Genomic DNA, 15,274 nt, shown 5'->3' with positions numbered 1-15,274 from the left:
CCACGAATAGCGAAGACCATCCGATCGCATTGGACCACGAAAAAGAACACTGCAGTCAAACTCCATCCAAGCGTACGTACGTATACAATACACCTCATATGTGGACACAGGCCACAGGCACGGCCACCCATCCATGCATCCTAGAATGCAGCTACAGCTATGCTATTCCGTCTAGCAGCACACATATCTGTCAACACTGAAACCTCTGGCATACCTCAACACCTCTGCCATTAGTATACAGCAACAACCAATGAGATAATTGGGTCTAGCTGGGCATGCCACACTTCAGATCTTCAGCACAATAATCTATCCTATAACACCAACAGCACCCACCCACATGCCTGACCTCTGGGCTGCTTACTGGAGCTTAGCCAGCCCAACTAAGTCCTAACCCGGCACAAATGCACACATACATCTCTTAATTTAAACTGTTAGAACCTACTACACATGGACTGCGGTCATGGAGGGCATTCCAACCACAAAGTGCATTGAGGCCATACAAATGGGGAAAGGGCGATATATAAATGACAAATACAGTACAATGCAATACATCAGGAAGGACAAATCAAACAATCTGTGGGAAATTATTCTGAAACCCACAATTCTAAATACATTGTCAATGTGAACGTTTTACTCACCTGTGGAACTATTGACTTGTTCCCTTCTCTCCAAGTCCTGAGGAGCAATGCAGTATGTATCGCCTTCTTTGTTGCAGAATGGAACCTCTGGTGTGGTCACAGCACATCCTGTTAATAATAAAAAAATCTAAATGTGACAACGGAATTCCCACTCACCATCATATTGACTCGCTATTTTGCGCAGCCAGTTCAAATTCTTTTAGGGAAAGTACCAGTGAACTAAAAGAAGTATAAATAACAATTATAATCATAATAATTATAAATAATTTACAGTAGCTTTCTGAAGCACTGGTACATGTTTCCTTCCTCTTTCTCCGTAAGCACCCTTATCCTACTGTGCCTCTGATTTATGACCACAGAAGTAATACCAGCATTTGGTTTTCCTTCACATCACTTTTCTGATCCACGTTTAACTATTGCCTATAAAAATAAGTGCTGGTTTGGGGCGTACAGTTGCTCAAAGTGGATTCAACAGCAATTGCAGCATCTGAGCAGTGACATCAGTAGCTGCATTTCAGCCATGTTTTATTGGGACACCTATTCTGAGGTATGAGGTGCTACAAGGTCATACAAGGACTACAGCCACTTTGTCATTTTGTTTAAATGCCATATTAATTCTTTGAGGTAGCAGATAAAAATACCACAGTAGTAGATAGACCATTGTAGCATCACACACATATATTAACTTGATGTTTATAGTGAAGAAGTGGATTTAACCATTTAAACAAGGGCTCTGAAGATGCGTCTGTATTATTATTAATGTATAATGTGTCAATAGATGTATACATACATGTATATGTTTTTTGGATGAGCATGCTTTCATTAAATGTTTCTAACACTAGATTGCAATACAATATAATAATAATATTGCTATAATATTTTATGACCAGCTGTTTCATAGGGCGGAGCAGTTTCTTGCTTGCATGTTAAGTTAGATTTGCTAATCAATATTGTTGTACACATCATGTTCGGAGGGATAATTGAACAGCCCTAAATATATGAAAACTTTACTTTAATCTTTTTTCTTGAATTTCCCTCTGGCGACAAATATATTCATATACTTCCCTTCTCACAAATGAGTATTATTATTACCAGCATATCATCTTTTTTCCAGACCGGCTTCCTTTTTTCCATGCACTTTCTCATTTACAGTATTCATTCTATTGGCATATTGTTTATACTACAACTTGTCATAGTGTCTTAAATCTGCTGCCAATTAATAATAATTTCCACCTTTGTTTATAGTTAATGGACTGTTAGTCATGTTATGTTAAAGGATATTGAAGAAGGTAATTTCAATATCACACTGAAAAAGCAGAAATATTATTAATCATGAAGAGATTTAGGATCTGTGAGGGGTCAGTTATGCAAGGTGGACAACTGCTTGTAGTTTTCTCAGTATTTGACATTTATTATAAACAAAAATTGCAAAGAAGACCTAATTAAGCCTACTATATCAGGGGATTCCCTACCTAGTCTAGGATCTAAGGGAAAATCTCCTCGCATACCCAAAACTAGCCCTCACACTAAACAATAAAACAAAGCATATACAACAAAAATGAATAATTACCAAATAACCAGTGTCTTGCATGAGCTCTACTAGTCCTGGGTAAAACTTTTTTCCTCGGGAATGTCCAAAGTCAATTTCTTCCAACGAAAAATAAAGTGTTAAATCAGTTCTTGAAAAGTTCCATAGAAACAAAAGTTCAATCAGCCAAAAATCCACTGGTAACATTTCCTTCTTCATTTGTTGGAAAGTTCCCTTTCCAAATTCCATAAAGAAACAGCACCAATGGTAATCCTGGATAACCTCCTTCCAGGATAGAATGGATCAAGTTTAAAACAAAAGTACCACTTCTGCTTTAACAGTACCTCTTCTACTGTATCCTCTGCAGCGTCTTTAAAATAACTTGTCAAGATGTTTCTTTTAAGAGGGTTGCTTTCTTCTTGGCAACTCCCTTCTGCCATTGATACTGTGCAAACAGGCTCCTTTGCCTCACAGTCTACTACTGCTTCAACTACATTCAAATAGAAATGTTCTGACAACATTGTAGACAACCACAGTTCTACTGCTTCTGCTGGAACGTGATACTTTACAAAACATATTTGGCAACTTAGACAAGACCTTTCAACCTCTATAGGTAGGCACAGCACTCTTCTTTACTGTATCATAATAAAGGGAAGCCTCTTTACCTCTTCTGTCTGTCTTACAGCTACCACAACATCTGTCTTGGATTCTAGGCTGCTTCTTTCTCTCAGCTTCAACAGTCTCAGCTTCACAGATTATTGTTTAGTTATTTTATCAGGCACCCAGCTCCCTTCCCCAGCTTTATGCACATCTGCTGGCTTCCAAGTAGCTACCCCAAAGCTGTATTGCCACTCTTCCAGCCTTGGATAACCTTGACACCCTTGTATCAGAGGACTCTGAGTTTATAACAGCATCAACAATTTCAAAGATTCAGTGTTCCATTCTTAATTGGACTGGTTTCACCTAAGAAAGGATCTGCCTACTGGCTTGGGTAATGATTGTTCTTTTCATTACTTCAGAAACGTCTACAACTACTTGACAATTGTTCTGGATGTTACAAGAGTTAGGTTTCATTTTAGAAACAAATCTAGGTAGACATGATCTCTCTTTGATGTTAAACGTCCACTTAAAGACTTGCATTCACTTTTGTTCCTGCAGTGTTTTGCTTTAGCATTGTTCGGGAAACACTGTTTCAACCCCTTTTTGATGTTGAACAGTCTGGTAACACTTTGGGAAAGTCAGCTTCTACTTCTTTAAATGCTACCGGCAGCGCTTATTTATTTATTTAATTTTTTCTATTGCGACGGTAACTCGCAAGTCTTGGGGCGCAGAGACATGGACACAGGAGACAAACAAAAAAATGTGACAAGACAGCAGCAGAGTGCTAACTGAAGAGTGTCTGGGGAGGGGTTAGTTGAGGATGTGTGTCTTCACCAACTTGCGGAAGCGTAAGTAGTTGGCTTCTTTTCTTATATTGATGGGAAGGTTGTTCCATAGCCCTGCTGTGATAATGGGAAAAGATTTTCCTAGACCTAGTTTGCATTTGTGTGTGACAACTGCAATTATGTTTGTTTTGATCCGTCGATCTTAATCTATGGATAGGTGCGTATGTGTGTATTTTAGATTTCAAGTACACGGGTGCTTTCCCATGGATGCATCTGTCAGCTAAGGTGAGAACCTTAAATTGAATTCTGTTTTCAAATTTGAGCCAGTGAAGCTCTTTTCTGGCGTTACTGATTTGGTCGGATTTGTATTTAATGATCCTAACAGCACTGTTCTGTATGATCTGGTAGGCTTGGAGATTTTTTTTTTCGACCCTATCATGAGAGCATTGTCGTAGTCAAGGTGGGATAGTATGGTCGCCCTTGCTATGGTGGCACAATTGCCCTCTGATAAGTACGGCCTGATGGCTTTGAGAAGTCTGAGGTAGTAATTGCATGTTTTTTTTATATGTTGTGTCTGTGCTTCGGCCCCTAGGGATGCTTCCATCATCATGCCTAGTGTTTTTACTTTGTCCAAAACCTTAATTTGGGTGTTTTCGATCTGAAATGAACTGTATTCTGGTGAAAGGGAATTTCTGGCCTGATGGGCTCTGAAGACCATTAACTGGGTCTTCTTGCCGTTTAGACACATCCAATTTGTGTCCATCCATTGTTCTATAATGGAGTAGACCATGAGTAGGTGTTTGTTATCTTTCTTGTGGTCCCCACTGAGTTCGACCACCAGCTGAGTATCATCAGCGTAGTTTGTAAAGAAAGTGTTTATGTGATGTAATGCATGGCAGAGGAAGGGAATAGTTTCTTACCTGTAACTCCATTTCTCCAGCATTGGTATCTTTCATGGATTCACATGCTTAGAATATTCCCCGTCATCAGACTGGGACCCTCGGTACACATATATAGCCTTTTCCTATAGGAAAAACTTCCGACACTTTTGTGTCCTATCTACGTCCTTTTAGGACCCGCCTATGCATGCTCTGTAGGCCGTCCCAGTATAAGAGGCCCGCCCCCGCAGCTCCCCTTCAGATTTCGGCCCCTCCAAAGTAGGAAGGGTTAAACTTAACAAGCAAATACATTGCATTCCGGGGAGGCTGGCGGGCGCATGTAAATCCATGAAAGATACCAATGCTGGAGAAATGGAGTTACAGGTAAGAAACTATTCCCTTCTCCAGCATTGGATCTTTCATGGATTCACATGCTTAGAATAGATTGTATAGCAGTAACACCTGAAACGGCGGTGAGAATGTAATGTAATATACCCTCACCATAATACACAATGCATATGTACAGCAGGAATAGGTTTAGTCATATAACCTTACCCACATAAAGTATACTGTCATCAAAAGGTAGAAAACAGACTCTCCACAGCGTGGAGCTTACCTTACTGAAACAGATGGCGCAGGACAGCTCTTCCCATCTGCACCTCGTCCGCATGCTGCCTGGCAAGGCAGTAGTGGCGGGTAAACGTGTGGGGCACTGACCATGCCGCAGCCTGGCATATATCCGTTAGCGGAATTCCTGCCCATAATGCTGCTGAGGAGGACGTTGATCTTGTAGAATGGGCTCTAGGATGCCCTTGCAGCGGCCTTCCGGCCTTGGAGTGGCAAAACGCAATCGTCGATGAGACCCATCGAGCCAATCCTTATTTAGAGATCGCTTTTCCCCTCGTCGACGGACCATATGCGATGAACAGTTGTCGAGTAGACCTGAGTTCCTGTGTACGATGTAGGTAAAATTTCAGAGCCCTCTTAACATCCAAGGTATGAAGAGCTTTTTCTGCTGCCGATGATGGGGTCGCGAAGAAAGTAGGGAGAACAATGGACGAGTGTTTGTGATACACTGTCGGAACTTTTGGGACGAACGTACGATTAGTTGCCAGGACCACCTTGTCCTTAAAGAATCTTAAGTAAGGCGGGTCTACGACGAGCGCTTGCAGTTCCGAGATTCTCCTAGCTGATGTGATAGCAATTAAGAATGCCAACTTCCACCATAGGAATTTCATGTCCGACGTGGCCATAGGCTCAAAGGGCGGTTTCATTAAGCCTGCCAACACTGTGTTGAGACTCCAAGTTGGAGGGAAACGTTTTACCGGGGGAAAAGTTCGAAATAAACCCCTCATGAAGTGTTTCACAAGTATGTCGCTGAATAGAGGAGACGACTGTCTCTTCCTCGTGAACCTCGAGATGGCCGCCAGGTGCACCTTTATCAATGTGAAGGATAAACCCCTCTCCGCCAAGAGAAGCAGGTAAGGTAGAACTTGTTCCGGCGTCACCGTCAACGGTTGTAGGCCTTGCTGTCCTCGACACCATTCACAGAACCTCTGCCACTTATAGGTGTAAGATTTGTTGGTAGAAGGGGCTCGAGCCGCCTGCAGAATTTTTTGACAATCCTCCGAAACGTCTAACGCACCGAACTCCGAAAAGTCAGGAGCCAGGCTGCAAGGTTGAGACTGTCCGGGTCGTGATGCCACACCCTGCCTTTGTCCCGGCATAGTAGGTTCGGGACTCTCGGAAACGCTATTGGATGTTCCAGCGACAGGTGAAGCAGGTCGGAGAACCACGGTTGCCGCGGCCAGTACGGTGCCACTAGAATTACCCGGCAACTGTATCTGCGTATCCACTGTACTGTCCTCCGTATGAGGGGGAATGGAGGAAAAGCATAAAGGAACATGTCCGTCCATGGGAAGGAGAATGCCTCCCCCATGGAACCCTCCTGAGGCCATCTGCTTGCGAATTGCTCGCATTTCTTGTTGTCCTTGGTTGCGAAAGCGTCCAGAGGGGGGTGACCCCATTTCTCGAACACTTTCATCAGCTGAACTGTGTCCATTTCCCATTTGTGTATCTGGGCCATGCTTCTGCTGAGGGAATCTGCTTGCGAATTCCTCACTCCCGGGAGATGGTGAGCCACGATGGAAATCTCGTGCTTTAATGCCCAATGCCATGTTTTCTAGGCCTCTATGGAAAGAGTTCTTGATCGCATCCCTCCTTGTTTTCTCAAATAAAACATGGCCGTCATATTGTCGGTCAGTACTCCTACTCGCGATCCCTTGATGTGTGGTAGGAATGCCTTCAAGGCCCATCGTACTACTCTGAGCTCTAACACGTTTATGTGTAGGAGTGACTCCGTTGGAGATCAGCGACCTTGCGTTTGAAGAGTACCCATGTGAGCTCCCCATCCGGTTAGGGACGCATCCGTGACTATGGTTCGCTGAAACTCCGGTGTCTGTAGGGGTACACCGTTGTTCAGATTGTGGAAACTCTGCCACCACTGAAGGGTCCGAAGCAGCTTGTCGTCATCGATGGTTATCTTGTCTGACCACGATCCTTGGGCCTGTGTCCATCGGTCCGCGAGGAATTCCTGGACTGGCCTCATGAATAGGCGACAGTTTGCCACTAGATGGATGCAGGATGTCATGGCCCCTAGGACTGAAACGTATTTCCTCACTGAGAGCCTGGTGGTTTGTCGTAGTCGGCTCGCCAGCTGATTGAGTTTTGAGGTTCTGTCGAGAGAAGGCTTCACTAGCCCTAACTGGGTCTCGAACTGTGCCCCCAGGAACACCAACGTTCCCGATGGCCGCAGAAAGGATTTTTCAAGGTTTATGGCAAATCCCAGCTGTTGCAGAAGCTGCATGGTGGCTTGCAAACTTGTGTTGGTCGACGCTGGGGAGGATCCCCTTACCAGCCAGTTGTCGAGGTATTGGTATACGTGGTGGCCTTGCTTCCTTAGTCAGGCCGCTACTGGGGCCAGGCATTTTGTGAATGTTCTGGGGGAGGTCTTGAGCCCAAAGGGAAGAACGGTGAACTGGTAGTGAGTCCGCCCTATTACAAATCTCAGGAATTTCCTGTGTTTCCGACACATTGGAATATGGAAGTACGCGTCCTGTAAATCCAGGGACGCTAGAAAATCCCCTTCTTGAACGGCGCGGATCACTTCCTGCAGCGTGAGCATTTTGAATTTTAGGCTCTTTAAAGACTTGTTGAGATCGCGTAGGTCTAAAATGGGACGCCATTTGTCGTTTGGCTTTTTTACGACTAAGTATCTTGAGTAGACTCCTTGACCTCTCTGTGATGTTGGAACTAATTCTATCACGCCCTTTGCTAACATGAGAGTTACCTCTTGTTGCAGTATCCTCAGATGGGAATGAGCGGTGAACGCAGGTGGAATGTGCGGAGGGCTGTGCTTGAATTGTAGAGAGTGCCCGTTCCTTTTAGTGTCCATCACCCATTGAACCGTCGTTATTCGTTCCCATTCGTCGACATATGCTGACACTCTTCCCCCCAGAACGGTGTGTTGTCTGTCACTGCTGATCTTTATTTTGTTTGTCTCTCGACAACGACGGATAGGATGGTCTCTTCCTGGATGTCTGGAAGTTCCGGCGTCGGTTTGCCGTTTGGGAAGCACGCCTGTATCCCTGGGAGGGGTAAGCCGACCTGCCAAAGGATCTGTCTCCAGACGCAGAGAATCTGGAATTACCTGAAGCCCCTCTAAAGGGACGAAAAGACTTGTAGCTTCGGCCACTCTGGAGGGCACCCAATGAACGTGCCGTGTCCGAGTCCTCTGGTCTGAAGTAGGTACACTTAAGCCATGACTGTCGTAATACGACCCCATTATTGACTTGCTTGAAGCCTGACTCAGCGAGGTCCACCACAATGTTTATTGCGTGAATGGAGGCTTCCTCACCCTCTCGGACAAGTAACATCGCTGCCTTCCTATGCTCTTCCGGAAGATGATCCAGCAACGGCGCTAGCCTGTGCCACATCTCTCTGTCGTATCTGGCTACAATAGCCAGAGAGTTTGCGGCCTTTACTGTGGTTGCTCCCACAGATAGCACTTTTTTGCCAAAGGCATCCTGGCGTCTTGCTTCGTTTTCAGGCGGAGTTGTGCACTTGTGCTGGGCCTTCGCCTTCCTCGCCGCTGCCGCCGACACCACCGATTCTGGCATTGGTTGGGAGGATAAACACTTGGGGGTAGACTCTGGAGCCTTAAACTTTTTCTCGAGGCGTCCTTTCACTGCCGCTCGGCTCCTAAAAGGGGTGACGCATTGTCTGCAACCCCTCCTTCCACACGTGGTCTAGTATTGGTATTGAGAACACAGACCTCCTTCTCTTACCCATGTGGTCGAACAAAAAACAGTCCTTTTTCTGTTCTTCCTGGGACAAACCAAATTCCTTACACGCCTTCTCCATCATAGAATGGAATGATGCAATGTCGTCCGGAGGGGACGGGTGAGCTGGGCTTCTTGGGGTTTCTAACTCCACCTCTGACTCCCAGGTTGAATCCCTGTAGGGGGATGATGAGATATCCGACATGGCTCCCCTGTCAGACTCCGAATCTGGCAGCTCACCATCCTCTTGGGGTGCCAGTGCTGAGATTGGCGTGCGTAAGTGCGTCGGTGGACGGGACAGGCCCGGCTCGTCGACGGGTGACTGTGGCAGGTTTGCCTGAGGTAGTCTCTGGTCCAACGACTGTACCAAAGACTGAAGCGTGGACAGAATTTCCAACAACAAAACAGATTGAGGATTGAGAAGAGGGGCAGATACCGGTATACCGGATCCCCTCGTCGACAACTTGTCAACCACTCGTAGCCCTAGGTCTGCCGGGCCTGCTATTCTCCGGCTCTCGTCCTCCCCCGAGGACAGTGACACAGCCTGTTCTTGCAGTAAAGTATCCAGGGAGATCGGATCAAAAACTTCAGGCCTCTAGGCTTCCTGTAGAACCCCCGTTGACGAGGCCACCATCGCAGTCGTTGTCGGTGGGACGGTGGATACCACATGCGTCAGTGGCAGGGTGGCCGATGACTGGACCGCCGTCGACGACGGTGACTTAGCAGGTGGTTTAGGCGGTCCCGCCTTTTCCACAATTGGCCTGCCTTTACTCGACTCTCGACTCGAAGTCGATCTATGGTGATCGCCCGAGGAGGATTTCGGCCTTTCCTTGTCATGCTTTTTTGATGAAGATGACGATTTTTTCGACGAGGACTCTCTAGCTGAATGACTCCGAGATGACTCTTTTTCCGTCGGTCGAGATTTCTCCGCCGGTGGTTCCGACGAGGCAGCGCGGTGTGATGTTTTCGCCGATTGTGTGGAGCCCCCGCTCCATCATTCAGCCATGCCACCAGCCGACGATTTCGGTCTTTGAGGGTCTTTTGAAAAAACCCTTTGCATATGTCGCAGTTATCAGCCGAATGATGAGGGTGGAGGCAGTATATACAATCCATATGTCCGTCCCCCTCGTAAACTTTTTTCAAGCCGCACGTCGCGCATGGACGGAACAGCGCTTTTCCTGACATGGAGGAAAAATGTCCTCGAACTCCAACTCCAGGTACACAACCTTGTACAAAATAGTAAGACGACGCAAGGAGATCCCACTACTTTGGAGACGGATGAAATCTGAAGGGGAGCCGCGGGGGCGGGCCTCTTATACTGGGACGGCCTACGGAGCATGCGTAGGCGGGTCCTAAAAGGACATAGATAGGACACAAAAGTGTCGGAAGTTTTTCCTATAGGAAAAGGCTATATATGTGTACCGAGGGTCCCAGACTGACGACGGGGAATATTCTAAGCATGTGAATCCATGAAAGATCCAATGCTGGAGAATCTAAGGTACAAGTTGAATAAAAGAGGGGACATACTGGTTCCTTGTGGGACACCGCAGAGAATTTATCTTTCCATGGAGAATTTATCTCCCCAGTGTACCCGCTATGTCCTGTTTTTTAAGAATGACATCATCCACCCTGTTGCTGCTGATGAGCAGTTAGCAGTTTTACCCAGCACAGTTTCAAGCAAATTATGGTCTAATAAATCGAATGCTGCACTGAGATCCAGTAAGATAAGAAGTCCAGCTTTCCCCCTATCCATGATGCTCAGCATTTTCGTCTGAAGATCTATCATGGCAGTCTCCGTGCTATGTGCCGGTCTGAAACCTGACTGTTGGGGATGAAGGGATTCAGATGCTCTACATGCGCCTGTAGTTGTGAGGTGGCTATCTTATCCATGATCTTTAATAGAAAGTTACAATTAGTGATTGGCCTGAGATTACCCGGATCTCTAGGGTCCAGACTAGGTTTCTTAATCAGGGGGCATTACAGTAACCCTTTTTATGTCCTGGGGGAGGAGTTCATCATTTTTGTTAGTATTGGTGCAAAGATATCTGAGTGTTCCAGTCTCATTTTTGGTGGTAAAATGTTTTCGGCACACGAGGTTGGTTTCATGGAGGCAAGTGTTTTTATCATGTTCTCTGGAGTGATGTTAGAAAATGTGAAGACTTTGATGTTGTCAATGGCTTCTTTTGGAGGCAGGGTTAAGTTTTTAGATTTATTTGTTTGAGATTTTGTGATTGTGTCTCTGGCTTTTTCGATTTTCTGAAAATAAGCTTTTTGGGTATTATCACATTCCTGTTGAGATGGGGTGAAGAGTGGTGGGATAGCCTTAGGTTTCTCAATAGATTTCAGAATGTTAAATAGTTGGCTGCTGCGTTATCTGCAGAGATGATTTGGTTGTTGTTGTAATGTTTTTTTGCCTCGATTATCTTTTTCTTATAGCTTAACTCTATATTCTTCCATTTTTCTTAGTTCTCGGCAGTGTTTTTTTTCATATATTTTCTAGTTTTCTCTTTATCTCTTTTTGTTGTGACAGCTCCTTAGTAAACAATGAGTGAGGTTTAGCATTCGATCTCAGGGTTTTGATTTGGAGAGGGGCATTTCGGTCTGCCAGTTCTTTTAGGTGGTCAAGTAGGTTAGTCATTATGGTGTCGCAGGAGTCCTCTTCTTCTTCTTTGATGTTTTCTCCCTCTTAATAGAAGATATGTGACCACTTTGGTAATTGTTTCCCTTTGTGATAATTGACTTTCCACGACCACAAACAACTTTACTCGCTTCTACTTACACACAAGCATCAATTCGGCTGGTTACAGTTACCGGCAAGGAGTTTTGTGTGCTTTGGAGTACAGAGCTTCATTCACTGGCTCCAAAGTCACAGTGGTTGTGGGCTGCTTCCACTTCCCGACTTTCTTTCTTCTGCTACTACTGCTACAGGCACTATTGGGACCCACACCACTCTGCAGCACGAGTGTCTCGGATTTGACCTCAACAATTTAGAGTCTTCCTTTCTCCAGCTTCCCTCGGCTTACTTCTGCACGCGGGCCTCGGGTGGATACACAAATTCATCTCTACATTCACAGAAATTAGGTACACCTTGAAAGACTGCTAGCTTCTCCCAGTCTCTTCCAATGCTGCCTCAGCCAAACAGGGTTTGTGAGCACACAACCATCTCAGAACCTGCAGGTGGAATATACTATTCTCTTGCTCCGGCGTCCCTTCTGTGGTCACACTTCCTAGTGAGCTGCCAGCCTCATGCTCTGCTTTTTCTTCTGCTGCTACTGCTACTGCCCTTCTAGCTACTGCTCCAGCTTCTTTCTACTGCCCCTTCCTGCTGCAGCCTTTCATGCTTCTCAGGTGAGGCAATTGGCTTCAGGCCCCCCCGCCCCCGAGTTAATTTCCAAAGGCTGTTACGTCTGCTTGCCTGTCCTACCACTACATGCCACTTCAGCCCTCATTTCCTAACAGTACCTGAGGGTTTCTGGGACATGTAGTCCCTTTTAAGGAAATTAGGTTTTCCTGCTTCTTCATTATTGTAAACAAGGATTTTACTTCCCCTGATATTGTTGGGAGAAAGATTGTGTGGTTTAATCTTTTTGGATACAGGTGGGACATGAAGGGTCACATTTTCGTCATTCCTCTTGGTGTACCTTTGATATTGAGGAGGACACAAAGAATTGTTCCGAGGATGTGAAAGATTTAAACATTGCAATCCTAGGCTTCCTTAGCTTAGGTTTAACCATGGGTGGAAATGAGGCTATAACCTCCCTCGGAATAGTCTTAAGACTATCCGAGGAAAAATACTATGTCTCACGCTCTGAAATATTCCACTACCATGGGCCTTGTCTCCACCCAGGTGATCCTCCCACAGTACACCACCCCCAGGATTGGGATTAGGAAGCATCTGCCTTCTCCTGGCCACCTGGGAAGAGACTCGGGGCAGGGATTTGGTGGGGGATCCAAGGATTTCTACAGATCTTTATAGAATGAAAATGTTCTGCCTCTTCGTTTCATATTCCGGATATTGATCAACAGACAAGACCAAGCTTGGTAAATGGGTTGAAGGTGTTTTATTATTTCTTGTTAAGGAACCGAGTACATCAAACTCAAATAAATGTGTCAGTAGAACAGAGCAGTACCAAAAATTCCCTTCTACTAAGTTTGTCTTATGCTGGCCCTTCTTTCCCTCCACAAAAGTCTTTAAAATAGTTTCTTCCAAACAAATTACCAGTTATTAAGGAAAAGGAAGGTCTCTGCTGGAACAGTTAAGATGGTTCCTCCTTTCATAGTCCCTGGGGACGTGTCTCTCTTCCGTCTCTCTTTCTCTCTATCGCTGTCTCCCACCCTCACTATCTCCCACTTTTCCCTTTGCTCACTCTAAACCTATCTCTCTCTCTTTCTCTCTCACTTCTTCTCTCAAATTACTGGCAGTCCCAAAAAATTCCCGATCAATAGGGAAAAGGTTTGCACTCTTGTAATTCACCTTCTAGGTTCACCAAGTTCCAGGGAACATCACTGTCAACAACAATCTCTGTGCTTCTTCTTCCAAACAGTACCATGGCTACAATGTACTTATTGGCATTGAGCAAAGCCCAGTCTTTCCTGCAGATTCTGTAGTTAAGCCACATATTCAGCTGCAGGTCATTTGTCACTCGTAAGCAGAGCCAAAGGAGTTTGCAGTACCCAGTCTCGTCTGAGATATTTAAGAAAGCCGTATCCCCTCCCTTGCCCAGGTCTGTGATTGCTAGCCTCTGTAGCGTTTCACTTCTTCTATTCTGGTCATGACCCTTCTTGATGCAAACATAAAATCCAAGACCTATTAAATGCTTATCCCAACTCTGACCATGGGCTTGAACCCTTCGTATCAGTGTATCACCTGTAACCCTTTCCTTGGCCTATAAATCCCCCTTGTTCCTTCATACTCTTGCCAGCTACCACCTCACAAGCCCGTCTGGTTCTCTCCTGACTCCCAAACTCATTTTGATCTGTTCCTCCTTTCAACTCCTGATGTCTCTGTCCTGCCACCTCTGGATATCTTCCTCCAACCACCTCTTGCAATGCTCTCCTAGCAACTGTTTTCAACTTCCTGTTATCTCCCCCTTACCACTTAAAGTGGTAATCGGTTACCACTGTCTGATGTCTTTCTCTTATCACTCACTCCTACCACCTTTGATGTGTCCTTGTCTCCTGCCAAATCTGCTCGTTCCTGTATAATCTTTCCACAGGCTCCACTCCAAACTCCTGCTGCAACTTTCGCCAAATGCTAAAACCTCTTCTTACTGAAACATCCCTTTTATATGTGAAAGGACCCTCACCTGGGGCCGGCCTGGGCACAAGGACCTGCACATGGGTATTCTTACTATTGTGTCCAGGTGTTTAGTTAGACTGTAATTGCTTTCCCTGCTCAGCTGTAGTGTGTGCTTTATCTTGTGATCCAGGCAGAGGTGGGACCTCATTTTAAGAATTCGGTCCACCATCTTGGATTTTCTGTTTGTGCTGGTCAGGCACCCTTGAGTTTTAGCAGAGACTGACTGTAGTGAGAGGTGCTAAGCAGATTCAGTGTTTCTGTGTTGAGAGGGAAGGCCTACATCTCATTGAAATTGTGTTGGGGAGGGGATGCGTTTTTCTGAGAGGGACTGTGGGTCTCCTGACCAAGCCCTTAAAAGCACAGTAGCAGTTTCATGTGGCATGTGAGTGCCCACTGCTGAGCGTTGGCGGCTAAGTGTGGGTGATCAGGAGATCCTCCACATCCCACCACCAGGGCCATCGTCCACTAGCTTGGGGAGGTTCCTGATCCCCTTGGTCACTGCACTAGAGTTTTGCAGAACAGGCAGGGTGCTTTCTCACACTCCGTAAAAAGGTATGAACTCTTTTCTACTGTAATGAACGTCAAATGTATTCCAAACCTATCTGAGATACTGCTCACACTCAAAAACTGAGCCTGTCTATCCACACTGGTAATCCCACTGGAGATAGTCGATAAATACTGCTCCACCAACACTAGCAAGTTAACTTGTCTTTGTGGGACACAGAAGACCGTAGCTCAAATTATGCAAGGGATACCAAGGAAGAGACAAAACACACCAGGAAACATTGTATGACTCTCCAGCAAAAACACACAATTCCAGGGAGAAGTGAGACTTGTTCCTGACCTAGGTGATCAGGGACTAGGTGTGGAATTTCAAGAATTGTGTGTGGCCTATAACACAGGGGACATTGAAGCAAGGGCACACCTGGAAGTGTAGGTATGTGTTTTATTTCAGAAAGAATACTAGTGTAGGGTTATGAGAAGCCAACCTTAGAGTACTATAAAAGTCTAACAAAACTCTCCCTTGGCAATGAGACCGAGCAGTAAGGCTTACACTAAGGGGATCAGGGACTTGGTGTTAAGAACAGTTAACATATACAAGAACATGTCAAGCAATAGATTGTCCGGAGAGTTAAGAAAAAAATGATCTCAATTATTTAACAACAGAGATGCGTTTAGTCAAAATACTAAAAGGTAAGTAAAGCA

General features: G+C 45.4%; 1 protein-coding gene across 5 annotated transcripts in view; it reads right to left on the bottom strand.

The window, feature by feature from the left end:
- LOC138567511 (uncharacterized) overlaps positions 1 to 15,274 on the bottom strand; it is a 530,120-nt gene that overhangs the window by 170,816 nt on the left and 344,030 nt on the right. For all 5 annotated transcript variants that reach the window (XM_069645777.1, XM_069645778.1, XM_069645779.1 and 2 more), the window contains exon 9: positions 639 to 746. In XM_069645777.1, coding sequence (XP_069501878.1) covers positions 639 to 746 — 108 coding nt within the window. The remainder of the gene's footprint in view (positions 1 to 638; positions 747 to 15,274) is intronic.

This window comes from Ambystoma mexicanum, chromosome 2p (genome assembly GCF_040938575.1).
Source record: "Ambystoma mexicanum isolate Mex_15411 chromosome 2p, UKY_AmexF1_1, whole genome shotgun sequence".
Lineage (NCBI taxonomy): Eukaryota > Metazoa > Chordata > Amphibia > Caudata > Ambystomatidae > Ambystoma > Ambystoma mexicanum.
Note: the sequence above shows the minus strand (reverse complement) of the source record. Positions and strands in the feature narration are given on the sequence as shown.